This window comes from Pangasianodon hypophthalmus, chromosome 26 (genome assembly GCF_027358585.1).
Source record: "Pangasianodon hypophthalmus isolate fPanHyp1 chromosome 26, fPanHyp1.pri, whole genome shotgun sequence".
Taxonomy (NCBI): Eukaryota; Metazoa; Chordata; class Actinopteri; order Siluriformes; family Pangasiidae; genus Pangasianodon; species Pangasianodon hypophthalmus.
Window position 1 is genome coordinate 19,005,989 of NC_069735.1, and position 18,841 is coordinate 19,024,829.

At 42.0% G+C, this 18,841-nt stretch overlaps 1 protein-coding gene across 22 annotated transcripts in view; it reads right to left on the reverse strand.

Annotated features, from left to right (window-relative positions):
* Nucleotides 1-1,540: 1,540 nt before the first annotated feature.
* The window catches only part of si:ch211-14a17.10 (early endosome antigen 1), a 31,454-nt gene continuing 14,153 nt past the window's right edge, over nucleotides 1,541-18,841 (reverse strand). Inside the window, exons 23-40 of one of the 22 annotated variants that reach the window (XM_053230130.1) lie at nucleotides 17,933-18,022; nucleotides 17,257-17,346; nucleotides 17,018-17,107; nucleotides 16,805-16,894; nucleotides 16,256-16,318; nucleotides 15,293-15,355; nucleotides 12,477-12,539; nucleotides 12,165-12,236; nucleotides 11,729-11,791; nucleotides 10,809-10,871; nucleotides 9,854-9,916; nucleotides 5,703-5,765; nucleotides 5,391-5,462; nucleotides 4,378-4,440; nucleotides 2,824-2,895; nucleotides 2,699-2,752; nucleotides 2,480-2,521; nucleotides 1,541-2,194 (exon numbers count right to left, since the gene is read on the reverse strand). In XM_053230130.1, coding sequence (XP_053086105.1) covers nucleotides 1,641-2,194; nucleotides 2,480-2,521; nucleotides 2,699-2,752; nucleotides 2,824-2,895; nucleotides 4,378-4,440; nucleotides 5,391-5,462; nucleotides 5,703-5,765; nucleotides 9,854-9,916; nucleotides 10,809-10,871; nucleotides 11,729-11,791; nucleotides 12,165-12,236; nucleotides 12,477-12,539; nucleotides 15,293-15,355; nucleotides 16,256-16,318; nucleotides 16,805-16,894; nucleotides 17,018-17,107; nucleotides 17,257-17,346; nucleotides 17,933-18,022 — 1,730 coding nt within the window. In that variant the 3' untranslated portion in view covers nucleotides 1,541-1,640. The remainder of the gene's footprint in view (nucleotides 2,195-2,479; nucleotides 2,522-2,698; nucleotides 2,753-2,823; nucleotides 2,896-4,377; nucleotides 4,441-5,390; nucleotides 5,463-5,702; nucleotides 5,766-9,853; nucleotides 9,917-10,808; nucleotides 10,872-11,728; nucleotides 11,792-12,164; nucleotides 12,237-12,476; nucleotides 12,540-15,292; nucleotides 15,356-16,255; nucleotides 16,319-16,804; nucleotides 16,895-17,017; nucleotides 17,108-17,256; nucleotides 17,347-17,932; nucleotides 18,023-18,841) is intronic. The other 21 variants (XM_053230131.1, XM_053230134.1, XM_053230133.1 and 18 more) reach the window with 21 other exon arrangements.

Genomic DNA, 18,841 nt, shown 5'->3' on the forward strand with positions numbered 1-18,841 from the left:
ACAATGTATAATGATTATCTCCTGATAAAACAGCTGGTATTTGGGTTAAATTTGTTATCACATTGTTAAGTTGTGTTTTTAGTTGCCTGTGGTTATGATGTCACTACCATGCACACTTTTGCATATGTAAATAAGTAGCAGAGAGAACAGTGGGGAAGCGGGTCTGTATGGAGTTCATTCTGAGCTGAAAGTATTAAAACAACATTTTAAAATCCTCACATATTTCACATGAAAATGTAGATAGATGTTCCAATGAAAAGGTTAGGGGAAAAAAACCTCACTCCCTTCATTACACTTTTTTTTTGGTGTTGAATTTGTGTCTGGAACACTGCCTTTGATAGTAACTTTTGAATTTATTTTTACAGGCAGAAGGGTTTTTACAAGAAACCATAAACTTTTAAATGTGCATTTAAGGAATTTGAAGCAGCAAATCCTCAGATGCTGAGCCACATCCACTCAGTGAACCGTTCCAGCAATGGTTCCATATGTACAGCAGCACTGTACCTCTAAACACCTGAACGCTGAACACTTGACCGCAAAACTGGGACGTTTAAATGTTGATCTCATATTGCAGACTTTTCCCCGTCAGACCATCTGCCCAGTTTTGAGAACTCATAGCGAAATCCCAAAATACCGCAGCGTTTTTACCACTTTTGACCAATATTTTATTGCATCCCTAAAAAATCTATTTAACTGATGTTAACTATATACATGTTAAATGTTAGCTTAGTCAAAGATACACTGATAGATTTTATTTATTTATTTATTTATGACCCAAAATTCTCTTCTTTTGGCATATTTTTGGTTTCCAACATACTCCAATGTTTGACAAGAGCTTGTACGCAAAATACATATGGGTGTAAGCATCAGTACCGTCTTTTCCATCTCCCCCCTGACCTGTGCCCCTGCGTGCAGTTGCCTCTTGTGAGTGTTTCTCAGCACTACTACAGTCCCCTCCGAAAGTATTGGAACAGCCAATATTTCTGATCACTTGAAAAATGTGTGGGCTCAAACAAAAGGTGCCATGTTCTAACTTGTGTAACACGTCTAGATGTAAATATCAGGAAATGAAAGCTGAAATTCTGAGCTATCATCTCATGTTCATCTTTTGATTTCAAACCCACATGTATTCATTGTATAGCAAAAACAAAAGAATTGGCCTTGTGTTCCAATACTTTCAGAGGGGACTGTGTGTAGAACCGATTTGGGGGCAGGGCTACAGCTGGGCTCAGTTTGTGTCAGTAAATAAACGTCAGGGATTTGGAATAATAATAGCTGAGATTTTAGGATGATAACAAATCTAGCTAGCTTGGCGAGTGTTAGCTTTGGTTGTCATGGTAACTGTATATTTGGACAGGTTTGGCTGTGTAAAATCAGTGAATGAATAAAGCTAGTTGACTAGCAGTTAACTAATGTGATATTAGGCTGTTTGAGATGACGAAGTGATTCTCCTGTATAATATTCTCACATATTTATACATATAATATATTTTGTTGCCATAAATCTGCCGTGTCCGGTTTCAAACAAACAAGACACGAAGAAACTTGAAAGTGTTTTTATTTTAGAAAATAATGCAAATGTTAAAAAAGTGTGGCCATTTTTTTAAAGAAGCATTAAGCGGTAATTTGTGTGTTTGCTCATTACTGGAGCCACAGTGGCGAGTGAGGCTGCAGCAGCTCGATGGGCGATTCCTGTGGATTCTCGTCGGTGCAGGTGGCCACATACGGGTACAGCTTCTCTGTAAAGTTGTTCCCTCTGAACTTGTAGAGGGATGCTCTGGTTTGGACGTTGTAGAAGGTCACCTCCCCCTTGGTGAAGTCGACGAGGATCCCGATGATGGAGAGTTTGTCGGTGAAGCGGAGTGTAAAGGGCCGTTCGGTTTGCGCCTGGTGTCGCCTGTCCTTCTTTCTCAGTATGGTCCAGTAGCCATTACTGGGCTTGTACCTGATCTCTCCTTTCCTGGGTGCTGATTCAGCCGCTACGCCCACCACGAAGCATGAACGGTCTTTCACCAGTACCTCCCAGTAGTGCCTCCCTGAAGTAAAGCCCGTTTTTGTGAGGGCAGCGATCACCGTGTCGTAGCGTTTCGGACTATCACGTACGGCGCTTGCATACTCAGCACCACGTGCCGTCTTTCCATCAGTTGAGATCAGGAGTCTTCGGTGAGCGGTCTGTAGGTCAAACTCCAGAGAAGCTGAGGGAACAAAATACGCTAAACAATTAGAGGAAAAAAATCAAGACCAGGGGTGCCAGATTAGTTTTCATTTGAGTGCTAAGTCAGCTTTTGGTTGCTAGGTTAGAGGTTTGGCCTCTGTGTCACATGGGCCCAGTAAAAGAGGCGTGGCCATATCATATTTTGAATATTGATATAAGTTGATTGTATAAATTCATGTTATTCCATAAATCTGTCAATCAGTGCATAACGTTAAGTCCTTATAAAAAGTGTATCTTAACGCTGTGATGTTACATCTTGACTTACCAACACTGATGTCCTTGGATGGTTCCTCTGTAACTGGTTGTTCTGTTGAAGGTGTTGTGAAAGAAAAATGAGATACTTTAACACAATCCAATGTTAAACCTGATTATGCTGATCTGCATAAGGTTCAATTAAGTACATATTTTAAATGAATTAACAGAGTTAAACATTACAGTACATTATATTATACCACAAATATATTACAGTTTACTTAATACTTACCGTTTTTCTTTACAAACAAATCCTCATCTGGGAAACGTTGCTTATTTTCCATCACTTAAAACAAATAAATGAAATTAATGAAAGCAATGAAATGAGATGAAAGTGAGTGAGTTAAAGTGTCTTACTCTCCAGCTCCTTTACTCGCTCGTGCAGTGTCGTCACAAGATCACGCAGACGCTCGTTCTCATCAATCACATCTACAGAGAACATGGAAAATAAAGGGTTAATGCATTACAGAATAAAGTGCAGAAACACAAAGGCTTAATATAGAATAAAATTATTTAACTCTTGATTTGGAAGCGTGTGCTGACCCATAAAACAGCGACTATCAATCCTGAATCAATGATATCTCAAGAATGATTGATGAGTAATTGATGATCACTGTGTAATAAAACAGTTCTCAGCAGCCTGGATGTGAGAATATAGCATTGCAGATTAACAACAACACCCGGCCTATGGGAGGAGCTCAGTTTGAGTTTTGTTCAGCCTGAAATTTTGAAATAGAAATTCTGATCAATGACGTGGTACGACAGACTGATAATACTTTCTTGCACATCAATGAAACCTTTAGTTGAATCAGTGGTACCTCAAGATGGACTGACCAACAGATGATACCTCATGAGGATTGCTTTAAGACGAGGGAATGGGGATACCCTGAGACGGATCGTGAATTGTGGATGATTACACCTTGGTACCTCATGACAGCTCATGACATTTTAATAATACCTCTAGACAGACGAGGCTGAGACGGTGGATTAAGATTTAGAATGTACCCTGATACATCTTAGCATAGTGAAGTTACTGCTGAACAGACTGATATGACGAGACAGATTATATCTTGGCCCAGACGAATCATATCTTTAGACAAAACAAAGATACCCCATGCCAGATACCTCGAGATAGTTCACTGCAAAACAACGACATCTTACCCATGAAAATATCTTCAACATAGTCAAATGTATCACGACTTCTAACAGCAGATTAACAAGAACACCTGGACACCTGGACTATGAGAGGAGTTCAGCTCAGAGTTTTGTTAAACCTGAAATTGTGAAACTGAAATTCAGCTTGAGATGGATCTATAGTACCTCAAAATCAATCGATATTACCTTGGAAAAAAAATCAGTAATGTCTCTGATTGATAATAACTCATTACAAATCAGTGATTCCTTGAAACAAATCAGTGGTTCCTCGAATCGGACTGATGATATCTTGAGTCATATTGAGGATAACCTGTGATAGATTGATAACACCTTGAGACAAACTGAAGATACCTCAAGACAAATCACTGTAGCCTCGAGACGGATCAATGATACCACAAGACAGATTGAAGAAACCTTCAGATTGTAGACTAACCAAAGATACCTCATGACAAATCAACAATACCTTGAGATGAAATAATGATATCTCAAGACGGACTGGAGATACCACAAGAAAGATGGAGGATTCGTTACTCGGAACGGACAGATTTTATTAGACTGATTCTATCTTGGAAGTGTTGATCAGTTCCTTTTATGGTGATGGTGATGATCGTTCTCTTATTCTACACTTCCTGTTGTTTACTCCACCCTTGGTGTCACACCTCAGCAAGAACTTCCTGTTTCCTGTCCAGTTCCTTCTCTAGCAAGGCAAAGCCAACATTCAGAAACAAGACACAACTAAACAAACAGATCTCTCACCTGCGTTGTTGTTATTCAGGTCTGAAAGTTCCTCCTCCTTTTTATTCAGCTGTTCTTCAAGTTCTGGTTGGGAGAAAATCATCAGATCACAGAATTACAGGCGTTTCAATTCAGAAGAAAAAACACAATTATTTTTAATGATATGGTTGGATATTAAAAATAAATAAATAACAGCAAAATTATGAAATTCATTCTGTTATCCTATTATTGGATGGAAGTGTACAGGTCAGAGTTTTGACGGATCGGGGATACCCCAAGACGGATCGTGAATTGTGGATGATTACACCTTTGTACCTCATGACAGCTCATGACATTTTAATAATACCTCGAGACAGACGAGGCTGAGACGGTGGATTAAGATTTAGAATGTACCCTGATATATCTTAGCATAGTGAAGTTACTGCTGAACAGACTGATATAACGAGACAGATTATACCTTGGCCCAGATGAATCATATCTTTAGACAAAACAAAGATACCGCATGACAGATACCTCGAGATAGTTCACTGCAAAACAAAGACATCTTACCAAGTGAAAATATCTTCAACATAGTCAAATGTGTCTAGTATTTCCTATTATAAGTTTACCTGAAACAAAATATAAGAATATTAAACCTATTTTGAAACTCTTTTACTCATTTCAAGCTTGAAATAGTAATTTTGCTCCTTTTAAGTATTTATTTCTGGAAAGAAGCAAAATTTTCTTCCAAAAGAACAAGACTATTTCAAACTTGAAATGAGTAAAAATGTCTCAGAATAGGTTTAATAATCTTATATTTGGTTTACTGTAATCATAGAATGGGAAATACTAGATACATTTGACTATATTCCAGATATTTTCACTTGGTAAGATGTCAGTTTTTGCAGTGTACCTCGTTACAGATCAGTGATTCCTTGAAACACATCAGAGGTACCTCAAAATGGACTGATGTGGATATTTCTTATTTTCCATCATTTAAATAAATAATGAAAGCAATGAAATGAGAAGAAAGTGACTGAGTTAAAGTGTCTCACTCTCCAGCTCCTTCACTCGCTCGTTCAGTCTCATCACATCATCTCGCAGACGCTTGTTGTCATCGATCACATCTACAGAGAACATGGAAAATAAAGGGTTAATGCACTAGAGAATAAAACACAGAAGCAGTGACTGTAAATCCCAATTCAACCACATCTTACAAGAAATAACAGATGATGCTTGAGATGGATAATTACATCCTTGAGTGGAATTGATAATAGCTCTACTGCTCCATCATGTTCTCATCCAGCAAAAACAAACTGAGAATAATGGAGAGTGATGGAGTCTGGGTGGAGAAACAGATCTCTTACCTGTGGTATTGTTATTCAGGTGTGAAAGTTCCTCCTCCTTTTTCTTCAGCTGCTCTTCAAGTGCTGTTTGGGGAAAAAAATAATCAGAATTACACCTCAATTTGGAGAAAACAGCTGAATAATTTTTTTTTTACAGATTTAAGATTACCATTGCAAACAAGAAATATAAATCTTTTAGATAATAATATTAAGCATTGTCCCAGGAGCTAGCCCACAGCCTCCACGCCACCACCCAAGAGCTCCTGGAACTGAGGAAGAAGCCCTCCCCAGCCCCTGCCGTGAGGCCCAGCACCTCCTCACCAAGCTCACGGCCGACGATGACGTGGAGGCCCGTCTACACACGTTCAAGCACGTTGCCTGGTCTGGCCTATCATGTCCAGGGAAATTCTGGAGGCACTGGAGCGAGCGGTGGCTACTCTGGAGATCGGCAGGGGCAACTGACGTGACTTTCCCTGACCCTCTCTGACGAGGCGCTTAGATCTGCACACCCAAGGGGAGGGAAGACCCAGCCACAGCTGCTCTGCTTATGGGACGCCCCAAGAGGCATCCATGCTGACCAAGCTGGACCCAACCAAGAATTTCCCTCATGTGATCAATAAAGTATATCTATCTATCTATCTACTGGGCTAAGGAGTGGCCCCTCCTGGTGGGCCTCATCCCTGAGCTCCCCGTGCCTCTGCTCCTGGGTCGAGACTGGCCAGGGTTCTCCACTGCCAAAGCCTCCCACACCACGAAGAAAAGGAGGCCCAAGCGGAGGCAAGCAAGGGTCCGGCCGGCATGCCTTACCCAGGATGAAGGAGACGCCGGAGGTGAGCCCCTCCCCCCCGACTAATCCTGTGTCCTCTGTATATTCGCAGATCCCTCGAGAGGGAAATTTTGGCCGCGAGCAGAAGGAGGATGCTAGTCTAAAGAACTGCTGGGCTCAGGTGCAGGTCATCGAAGGTGTACACCAGCAGCCCGACCAGCAGCTGCCAATCTCCTACTTGCTGGTGCGAGGACGCCTGCTGTACCTCAAGACAGAGCGCCAAAACCAGCCCTGCGAACTGCTGGTGGTGCCGGCCCTTCTGCACCTAGCCCATGCGCACCCACTGGGGGGGCACCTGGGGCCCCAGAACGCCCTTGAGAAATTGAAGGACAGATTCACCTGGCCCGGGATGGACGCCGAGGTCCGGGCTTTCTGCCAGCAGTGCCCTCAGTGCCAGAGGACGACCCCCTATAAGCCTGCTCCCGCGCCGCTCATCCCTCTCCCCATTATCGGCGTCTCCTTCGAGAGGATCGGCATGGATCTGGTAGGACCGCTGCCAAAGTCGGCCCGGGGCCACGATTACATCTTAGTCTTCGTGGATTATGCAACCCGGTACCCCAAGGCCGTCCCCCTTTGGAAGGCTACCTCCCGGAACATTGCCCGAGAGCTCCTTCTCCTCTTCAGCTGTGTGAGAATTTCCAAGGACATCCTCGCTGACCAAGGTACGCCCTTTACATCTAAACTAATGGCGGATCTGTGTCAGTTGTTGCAGATGGCCCAGCTGAAGACATCCGTCTAACACCTCCAGACAGAGGGCTGGTGGAGAGATTCAATCAGACGCTGAATGCGGATGCTCCGGAGGGTGGTAGACGAGGAGGGGAGGAACTGAGACCTTCTCCTCCCCTACATCCTCTTCGCCGTCCGAGAAACCCTGCAAGCTTCTACCGGCTTCACCCCCTTCAAGCTACTCCTTGGACAGCGACCCCAGGAACTGCTGGATGTGGCAAGCCTGGGAAGAGCAGCCCTCCCCCTATCGCTCCCTGGTGGAGACTACATTTAGGAGATGCAAGGACATATTGACAAGGTGATGCAGATCGTCCGGGAGCATATGGAGGCCGCTCAGTGGGAACAGAGCAGGGCCTATGACTGACCTGCTCAGCCCCGGGAGTTTCGCCCAGGTGACAAGGTCCTTCTCCTCCTCCCAGACGGCACCTGCAAATTCCTGGCCCACTGGCAGGGCCCTTTTACGGTCAGGCAGCCAGGTAAGCGCGTAGACACAGGTTTATCACATCAATCTGCTAAAGAAATGGACTGAGCCCACCCCTGTCGTGTCTGCGAGCCTTCCCACAGATTCGTCGGAGCGTACCTTGGTCCACCGAGGAGAGGAGCTCACTCCAACCCAGAAACAAGAACTGGCGGAGCTGGTGGACCAGTTCGAAGATGTCTTCTCCTCTAACCCCGGACTTATGCACTTGGTCCACCATGACACCAAAACCCCTCCGGGAGTTGTGGTCCGGCAGCGGCCCTACCGTGTCCCAAAGTCCCGTCGCAAGGCAGTCAACCAGCCCATGGTCCACCCCCATCGTGGTGGTCCCAAAACCCGACGGGAGTATCGGCTGTGTAATGACTTCCAGAAGCTGAACCAGGTCTCGGAGTACAACAGCTACACCCTCCCTAGGTTTGACGACCTGGTCTAGCGATTATGGGGGCCCGCTTCATATTCACGCTGGACCTGACAAAGGGGTACTGGCAGGTGGCCCTGAGTCCAGCAGCTAAGCCCAAGACAGCCTTCTCGACCTCCAGTGGCCACTGGCAGTACCGGGTCCTCCCCTTTGAGCTGCACAAGGCCCCAGCCACTTTCCAAAGGTTAATGGACGTCATCCTATGGCCTCACCGCCCCTACGCTGGATGATGTAGTAATACATTCCTCTACCTGGTCCAACCACCTACACCATCTCAGGGAGGTCTTGGGGGAGCTCCGGAATCTGGGCTGACAGCCAACCCCAAGAAATGCCATCTGGCGTTAACCGAGGCACAGTACCTGGGGTACCGCATAGGCTGGGGCCTCCTCATGCCACAAGAGAAGAAAGTTGAAGCCGTGCATGAGTATCCAAAACCTACCACCAAGAAACAGGTACGTGCCTTTTTGGGGTTGGCTGGATATCATAGGCGATTCCTGCCCAACTTTTCCTTGATTGCCTCTCCCCTCTCTGACCTCACCAGGAAGGGAAAACTGGACCGAGTGCACTGGAGTTGGGAAGGTGAGCAGACTTTCGAGGAGTTGAAGCAGGCCCTAACGAGCTCCCTCAAAATCAATCGATATTACTTTGAAAAAAAATCAATAATGTCTCTGATTGATAATAACTCATTACAAATCAGTGATTCCTTGAAACAAATCAGTAGTTCGTCAAATCAAACTGATGATATCTTGAGTCATATTGAGGATGACCTGTGATAGATTGATAACACCTTGAGACAAACTGAAGATACCTCAAGACAAATCACTGTAGCCTCGAGACGGATCGACGATACAACAAGACAGATTGAAGATACCTCATGACAAATCAATGATACCTTGAGATGAAATAATGATACCTCAAGTTATTATAACCCCCAGTTATTTTTAATGATATGGTTTGATATTTAAAAAAATAAATAACAGCAAAATTGTGAAATTCATTCTGTTATCCTATTATTGGATGGAAGTGTACAGGTCAGAGTTTTGACGGATCGGGGATACCCCGAGACGGATCGTGAATTGTGGATGATTACACCTTGGTACCTCATGACAGCTCATGACATTTTAATAATACCTCGAGACAGACGAGGCTGAGATGATGGATTAAGATTTAGAATGTACCCTGATACATCTGAACATAGTGAAGGTACTGCTGAACAGACTGATATAACGAGACAGATTATACCTTGGCCCAGATGAATCATATCTTTAGACAAAACAAAGATACCCCATGCCAGATACCTCGAGATAGTTCACTGCAAAACAAAGACATCTTACCCATGAAAATATCTTCAATATAGTCAAATGTGTCTAGTATTTCCTATTATAAGATTACCTTAAACCAAATATAAGAATATTAAACCTATTGTGAGACACTTTTACTCATTTCAGGCTTAAAATAGTAATTTTACTCCTTTTAAGCATTTATTTCTAGAAAGACGCAAAATTTTCTGCCAAAAGAACAAGACTATTTCAAACTTGAAATGAGTAAAAATGTCTCAGAATAGGTTCAATAATCTTATATTTGGTTTACTGTAATCATAGAACAGGAAATACTAGATACATTTGACTATATTCCAGATATTTTCACTTGGTAAGATGTCAGTTTTTGCAGTGTACCTCGTTACAGATCAATACAGAGTCTGGGTGGAGAAACAGATCTCTTACCTGTGGTATTGTTATTCAGGTGTGAAAGTTCCTCCTCTTTTTTCTTCAGCTGCTCTTCAAGTTCTGTTTGTGGAAAAAATAATCAGAATTACACCTCAATTTCGAGAAAACAGCTGAATAATTTTTTACAGTATAAGTTTTACCATTGCAAACAAGAAATATAAACCTTTTAGATAATAATATTAAGCATAAGACATATAAATAAAGATCATTTAAATATATAATAAAACACTTCTCTTTAATTCAATTGTGAGAATAACAGCAGATTAACAAGAACACCTGGACTATGAGAGGAGTTCAGGTCAGAGTTTTGTTAAACCTGAAATTGTGAAACTGAAATTCAGCTTGAGATGGATCTATAGTACCTCAACATCAATCGGTATTACCTTGAAAGAAAATCAATTATGTCTCTGATTGATAATAACCCATTACAAATCAGTGATTCCTTGAAACAAATCAGTGGTTCCTCGAATCAGACTGATGATATCTTGAGTCATATTGAGGATAACCTGTGATAGATTGATAACACCTTGAGACAAACTGAAGATACCTCAAGACAAATCACTGTAGCCTCGAGACGGATCAATGATAGCACAAGACAGATTGAAGAAACCTTCAGATTGAAGACTAACCAAAGATACCTCATGACAAATCAATGATACCTTGAGATGAAATAATGATATCTCAAGACGGACTGGAGATACCACAAGAAAGATGGAGGATTAATTACTCGGAATGGACAGATTTTATTAGACTGATTCTATCTTGGAAGTGTTGATCAGTTCCTTTTATGGTGATGGTGATGATCGTTCTCTTATTCTACACTTCCTGTTGTTTACTCCACCCTTGGCGTCACACCTCAGCAAGAACTTCCTGTTTCCTGTCCAGTTCCTTCTCTAGCAAGGCAAAGCCAACATTCAGAAACAAGACACAACTAAACAAACAGATCTCTCACCTGCGTTGTTGTTATTTAGGTCTGAAAGTTCCTCCTCCTTTTTATTCAGCTGTTCTTCAAGTTCTGGTTGGGAGAAAATCATCAGATCACAGAATTACAGGCGTTTCAATTCAGAAGAAAAAACACAATTATTTTTAATGATATGGTTGGATATTAAAAAAATAAATAAATAACAGCAAAATTATGAAATTCATTCTGTTATCCTATTATTGGATGGAAGTGTACAGGTCAGAGTTTTGACGGATCGGGGATACCCCGAGACGGATCGTGAATTGTGGATGATTACACCTTGGTACCTCATGACAGCTCATGACATTTTAATAATACCTCGAGACAGACGAGGCTGAGACGGTGGATTAAGATTTAGAATGTACCCTGATATATCTGAACATAGTGAAGTTACTGCTGAACAGACTGATATAACGAGACAGATTATACCTTGGCCCAGATGAATCATATCTTTAGACAAAACAAAAATACCCCATGACAGATACCTCGAGATAGTTCACTGCAAAAAAAGACATCTTACCAAGTGAAAATATCTTGAATATAGTCAAATGTGTCTAGTATTTCCTATTATAAGTTTACCTGAAACAAAATATAAGAATATTAAACCTATTTTGAGACACTTTTACTCATTTCAGGCTTGAAATAGTAATTTTGCTCCTTTTAAGTATTTATTTCTAGAAAGAAGCAAAATATTCTGCCAAAAGAACAAGACTATTTCAAACTTGAAATGAGTAAAAATGTCTCAGAATAGGTTTAATAATCTTATATTTGGTTTACTGTAATCGTAGAATGGGAAATACTAGATACATTTGACTATATTCCAGATATTTTCACTTGGTAAGATGTCAGTTTTTGCAGTGTACCTCGTTACAGATCAATACAGAGTCTGGGTGGAGAAACAAATCTCTCACCTGTGGTTTTGTTATTCAGGTGTGAAAGTTCCTCCTCCTTTTTCTTCAGCTGCTCTTCAAGTTCTGTTTGGGAAAAAAATAATCAGAATAACACCTCAATTTGGAGAAAACAGCTTATTAATTTTTTACAGTTTAAGATTACCATTGCAAATGAGAAATATAAACCTTTTAGATAATAATAATAATAATAATAATAATAATAAGACATATAAATAAAGATCATTTAAATATATAATAAAACACTTCTCTGTGGTTCAATTGTGAGAATAACAGCAGATTAACTTGGTAAGATGTCAGTTTTTGCAGTGTACCTCATTACAGATCAGTGATGCCTTGAAACACATCAGAGGTACCTCAAAATGGACTGATGTGGATATTTCTTATTTCCCATCATTTAAATGAATAATGAAAGCAATGAAATGTTAAAGTGTCTCACTCTCCAGCTCCTTCACTCGCTCATTCAGTCTCGTCACATCATCTTGCAGACACTTGTTGTCATCGATCACATCTACAGAGAACATGGAAAATAAAGGGTTAATGCACTAGAGAATAAAACACAGAAGCAGTGACTGTCATTCCCAATTCAACCACATCTTACAAGAAATAACTGATGATGCTTGAGATGGATAATTACATCCTTGAGTGGGATTGATAATAGCTCTACTGCTCCATCATGTTCTCATCCAGCAAAAACAAACTGAGAATAATGGAGAGTGATGGAGTCTGGGTGGAGAAACAGATCTCTTACCTGTGGTATTGTTATTCAGGTGTGAAAGTTCTTCCTCCTTTTTCTTCAGCTGCTCTTCAAGTTCTGTTTGGGGAAAAAATAATCAGAATTGCACCTCAACTTGGTGAAAATGGCTTATTCGTTTTTACAGTTTATTATCATTGCAAACAAGAAATATAAATCTTTTAGATAATAAAAATATTAAGCATAAAACATATAAATAAAGATCATTTAAATATATAATAAAACACTTCTCTGTGGTTCAGTTGTGAGAAGATAACAGCAGATTAACAAGAACACCTGGACTATGAGAGGAGTTCAGCTCAGAGTTTTGTTAAACCTGAAATTGTGAAACTGAAATTCAGCTTGAGATGGATCTATAGTAACTCAAAATCAATCGATTTGTCTGAAACTGCCGTCCTTTTTCCAAACAAGGAAGTATTTCGAATAGAAGCCCCTGGGGTGGATTCAAGTATCCACAGGTCCTATTGCCCTCTTCCTCAGCAGCTCCCAGACCTCTGCAGCAAGGGCAAGCTTCCAGTTAAGGTCCTGAACCACTGTAGGCCAGACACGGGTACATGATGGGGGTCTGTGACGGAATTGAAGATGATATCCTTTGTCCAGTATATCGAGGATCCACTTGTTGTTTGTAATAGCCCTCCACTGTTGTAACTGAGAGACTGAGAAACGGCCCATCACAGACCCTGGTTCCCTTATCCTTGGGGGGGACAATGATGTGTATTAGAAGGATGTGCGGGTGGCCGGAAATGAGAACGTCCCCCTCCACCTCTCGACAGGGAGGTGCTAGGATGCGTTGGCTGACATGATGGTCTGTGCAACTGCCCCTGTACACGCTGCAGTGAGGCTGTCTGATAGGCATCCAGCCAGTGTGCTGTCTGATCAGAATAGCCTCCCCTGTGCTGAAGATGCCAGGAGTGGGACTGTACTGCACACGCTCTTCATTCCAGAGCCTCCTGAGTGGCTGGCCCAAAAACCTGACCAGGCACCAGTGGCAATTGACGAAGGCTATTGCGGCATGCCTCCAGTAATCTGGATTGCGCCAGCCATACTTGACATCTCGCCTGTGTCAGTAGCCCCAGGGCTTTCCCAGTAGAAAAGGCAATTGACCCTAAAGCCTGCAGGGAAGCATGGAGCAGCTCTGATGCTGTGCCCTCCGGGGGGCCCTTGGTCATAGATGAATGAAGTCCTAGCATCAGGTGGGCTAAAGAGTTCTCCACCCGGCCCAACCCTGAAACCGTGTTATAAACCCTGACCAACAGGTCATCGGTACGTCTGCATTCTGGGTTGGGACATAGAAGATTCTGTTTGAGGGCCTCATCAGGGGACACAACCAAAGAAGATATACATGTCTCCACTAGAGGCATGTTACCAAGACCCATCTCCTGTGCATCGGCCATCGCCGCCAACGTACATGCCACCCGGTCCAGTCTAGCTGCTGGAGCTGAACGAAAGGCAGAAGCAACATCCGCAAAGTCGGAACAAACCGGCATCAAGAAATCCTCTGGCCGAGAGACTGAACGGCGCAGAAGGATTGAAGGACCCAAAACTGGGGAAGGTGGGTCCAGATTCAATCTGGCAAGTGCCATCTTCAGTGTATCTTGCAATGAAAAAACTACTGATGGCTCTGCGCCACAGAGGTCCGAGCCCTCATCACTATGGGACTGCTGAGACTGGGACAATGGAGACGACGTGTCCTCCAATAAGGAATAGTGGCCTTGTTCAGGCTCAACCAAGGAATCCGAAGCAGCTAGTGAAACAGTATCCAGATCCTCTTGAGACAAACTAACTGATGGTTCATGGAGAGGTAATGGAGGAGCAGACATACCTGTCCCCCTACCTGTCCCCCTAGCTTCTTTACTGGAGGCAGGGACAGAACCCACCAGTAAAGCCTGGAGGTTCTGGACTGTACTTGAAGATACTTTGGAGGTCCCTCAGCCCTTCCTGCTGACTGCTTGCTGCTGCGTGGTTGAGCTGAGAAAGCATTTCGAGGGGAAAACCCTCGAAATTCAGGGTCCACTCCTGCGAGTTGCTGTTGTCTCACTTCCATGGGCATAACACTACAATCAGGACAGGGATTCATTAGAGCCTCAGTGAAGTGATCAATACCCAAACTGGTAGGGCAATGGTTTTGAGCATCCATTAAATCCATAGGCCCAGAGGAGACAGAGCACGCAGCCATATTCTTAATAATAAAGTGAGACCCCTGGTCAGCCAATAGGGTAAAAGCACTCAATGGGGACGCTTAGCTAACGAGCTCGTCAGCTACAAACAGTCACCAAACACTCTGGAAACCAATGAGCGTTCTTAGACTCAAGCACAACAAATGCTGCTAAATGACGATCAGAACCCTGGACAACCAATGAGCTCTATATTACTCACCTGAATATCACTGGAGATTCCACTGACACGACACCCTGGATAACCAATGGGTCCTTAGTCAGATAAATCCGTGCTTGAACCCCCACAGGGATCGTGTAAAAATCCAGCGATGTATCAGTACCGAAGTTTTTAAGGTTTAAAGTTTTAAAGTTGTAAATGTGTTGAGACACAGTTGTAGCAGGGAGCTAAAGCCAGTCCAAACAAACTGTGCACGCTCGAATGAGATCTCTCTGCGAGAATGACAAAGAGACAGGCCATGACGTAAATGGAAGCTTATATGTACTCCGATACGTCATTTATTCAAGGTCACGTGTGACAGAATCAATACGAGATTCTCGTATCACCACCTTCCACCATCTTTAACCGTCTCTGGCAGTCTGGAACTATGAAATAGAATAGAGAGTGATGGAGTCTGGGTGAAGAAACAGATCTCTCACCTGCGGTATTGTTAATCAGGTGTGAAAGTTCCTCCTCCTTTTTCTTCAGCTGCTCTTCAAGTTCTGTTTGGGAAAAAATTAATCAGAATTACACCTCAATTTGGAGAAAACAGCTGATTAATTTTTTATTACAGTTTAAGATTACCATTGCAAATGAGAAATATAAATCTTTTAGATAATAATAATAATATTAAGCATAAGACATATAAATAAAGATCATTTAAATATATAATAAAACACTTCTCTGTGGTTCAATTGTGAGAATAACAGCAGATTAACAAGAACACCTGGACTATGAGAGGAGTTCATCTCAGAGTTTTGTTAAACCTGAAATTGTGAAACTGAAATTCAGCTTGAGATGGATCTATAGTACCTCAAAATCAATCGATATTACTTTGAAAAAAAATCAATAATGTCTCTGATTGATAATAACTCATTACAAATCAGTGATTCCTTGAAACAAATCAGTGGTTCCTCGAATCAGACTGATGATATCTTGAGTCATATTGAAGATAACCTGTGATAGATTGATAACACCTTGAGACAAACTGAAGATACCTCAAGACAAATCACTGTAGCCTCGAGACGGATTGACGATACCACAAGACAGATTGAAGAAACCTTCAGATTGAAGACTAACCAAAGATACCTCATGACAAATCAACGATACCTTGAGATGAAATAATGATATCTCAAGACGGACTGGAGATACCACAAGAAAGATGGAGGATTAATTACTCGGAATGGACAGATTATATTAGACTGATTCTATCTTGGAAGTGTTGATCAGTTCCTTTTATGGTGATGGTGATGATCGTTCTCTTATTCTACACTTCCTGTTGTTTACTCCACCCTTGGTGTCACACCTCAGCAAGAACTTCCTGTTTCCTGTCCAGTTCCTTCTCTAGCAAGGCAAAGCCAACATTCAGAAACAAGACACAGCTAAACAAACAGATCTCTCACCTGCGTTGTTGTTATTCAGGTCTGAAAGTTCCTCCTCCTTTTTATTCAGCTGTTCTTCAAGTTCTGGTTGGGAGAAAATCATCAGATCACAGAATTACAGGCGTTTCAATTCAGAGGAAAAAACAGAATTATTTTTAATGATATGGTTTGATATTAAAAAAATTAAATAACAGCAAAATTGTGAAATTCATTCTGTTATCTTATTATTGGACGGAAGTGTTCAGGTCAGGATTTTGACGGATCGGGGATCAGAAAAACAAACAGATATATTTATCACTTCAACCACAGAAACATTAAATATTAAACTCTGTTCAGAAGAACTACTACATCATCAGACTTCACATCAGCCTCCACATCAGACTTATCTACTGCTGTGTTTAACGCTGCTCTCGATACAAAGTTTCTTCATGGGCAGTCACATCAGATCTTCTCACTATGTTCTTCAGAGTGGAGTAAAAGTCAGGTGAAGATGGAGGTCCTGATGTGGTAAGATTTTGGAAGGAATGTAACGTTAGCGTTAGCGTTAGCGTATTGTGACCATTTTCTCACCATTCTTTGCAAACTCTGCATCCTTCTCCTGCAGAGCTTTGTTCCCTTTCTCCAGCTTCTGCCTGGTCTCATTCAGCTGCTCCTCCAGTTCTGTCCAGTTTCACAAATTCAGAAATTTTTATTATTTTATTAATTAAAACTCCTCTCATGTTAAAGGTATTGAATTGACCTCTGAACCTTACGGAAAATAAACAACAATAAAACATGAAATACCTCTGAGCTGTGATGCCGAAGTGTTCCCGAGGTCTTTTGTTTGTTTCGTAAGGTTCTTCAGTTCCTCCTCCAAATCCCTGATCTCTTTGGCTAAAAGATTTCATTTATTGAATGGAATAAAGTTGATTTCATGCCCGAGAGGACAAACAGTGGCTGGACGTATTTACTGTAGCTGCTAGTGGACATGTAGTGAATGTAGTGAATATTCCCACACTTCATTACTAAAGAAGTGCACTTACTCAGCGTGGGTACGTCACTGTCCTTCTGTCCCAGTTCTGTGGTTTTCCTCCTCAGCTGCTTCTCCTTCTTCCTCACTTCCTCCTGCAGTTCTGCTCAGAATTATCAATCAGCTAGTTAACAACAGTACAGTGATATGGTACACTCTAGGTGTGATGGTACAACCCAGGATTGTGCACTGGTTTCAGTGCATTTATGTAATGCTACAACTCAAGGTTAATTTTTTCTTTAAAAATGTACATCTAAACTTTACAAGTAAACTGTGGATATAGACTTTCAACTTTACATTTAAACTTTATTGCTAAACTTCAACTTTAGCATGTAAACTCTACATATAAATTCATGCATAAGCTTTAATTCTAAACTTTCCATCTAAACTAAACATCTACATTTTATGTCTAAACTTTAATACTAAGCATTATTTTTTAAGTTCACATCTCTTTTAAATGTAAAGTTTAGTATTAAAGATTTGCATCTTAAGCTTATATACTGAAATGTATGTCAAAACTCTAAAGATAAACTTTACATCTAAATTTCAAGGCTAACTTACCTCATTTTTATAGCATAAGAGTTTCAAAATGTCAGGATCACAATATATCTCTGTAGTGATATTTCATTCCAGCTCTGTATTACAGTAAAATAAATCACACTCACACACACACACACACACACACACACCTGCCATCTGTTTGTCCGTCTGCTGTTTGAGGTGTGATATGAATTTCTTTAGTTGAGACATATCTGACAGCAAGAACAAGTTCTTCAGCACTGAGGAAGACGAGGACAAAATGAAAGACTGACAATATAAGAGCGAGACACTTAATGCTAAACTTTAGTACAGCTAGACTTAGTGTTTAACACAACACTTAAACACATAACAATTTTCATGACTCGATTCTGGTTATGAAGGTTATGGTCAGGGTTAGAGGCAAGGTTAGGAATGGGGTGAAGGTCATAGTTGGGGTGGAGTTATGGTCAGGGTTATGTGTGGGGTGAAGGTCATATTTGCGTTGGAGTTATGGTCAGGGTTATTGGTGGGGTGAAGGTCATAGTTGGGGTGGAGTTAAGGTCAGGGGTGTGGGCAGGGTGAAGGTCATAGTTGGGGTGGAGTTAAGGTCAGGGTTGTGGGCAGGGTGAAGGTCATAGTTGGGGTGGAGTTAAGGTCAGGGTTGTGGGTAGGGTGAAGGTCATAGTTGGGGTGGAGTTATGGTCAGGGTTATGTGTGGGGTGAAGGTCATACTTGCGTTGGAGTTATGGTCAGGGTTATTGGTGGGGTGAAGGTCATAGTTGGGGTGGAGTTAAGGTCAGGGGTGTGGGCAGGGTGAAGGTCATAGTTGGGGTGGAGTTAAGGTCAGGGTTGTGGGCAGGGTGAAGGTCATAGTTGGGGTGGAGTTAAGGTCAGGGTTGTGGGCAGGGTGAAGGTCATAGTTGGGGTGGAGTTAAGGTCAGGGTTGTGGGTAGGGTGAAGGTCATAGTTGGGGTGGAGTTATGGTCAGGGTTATGTGTGGGGTGAAGGTCATATTTGCGTTGGAGTTATGGTCAGGGTTATTGGTGGGGTGAAGGTCATAGTTGGGGTGGAGTTAAGGT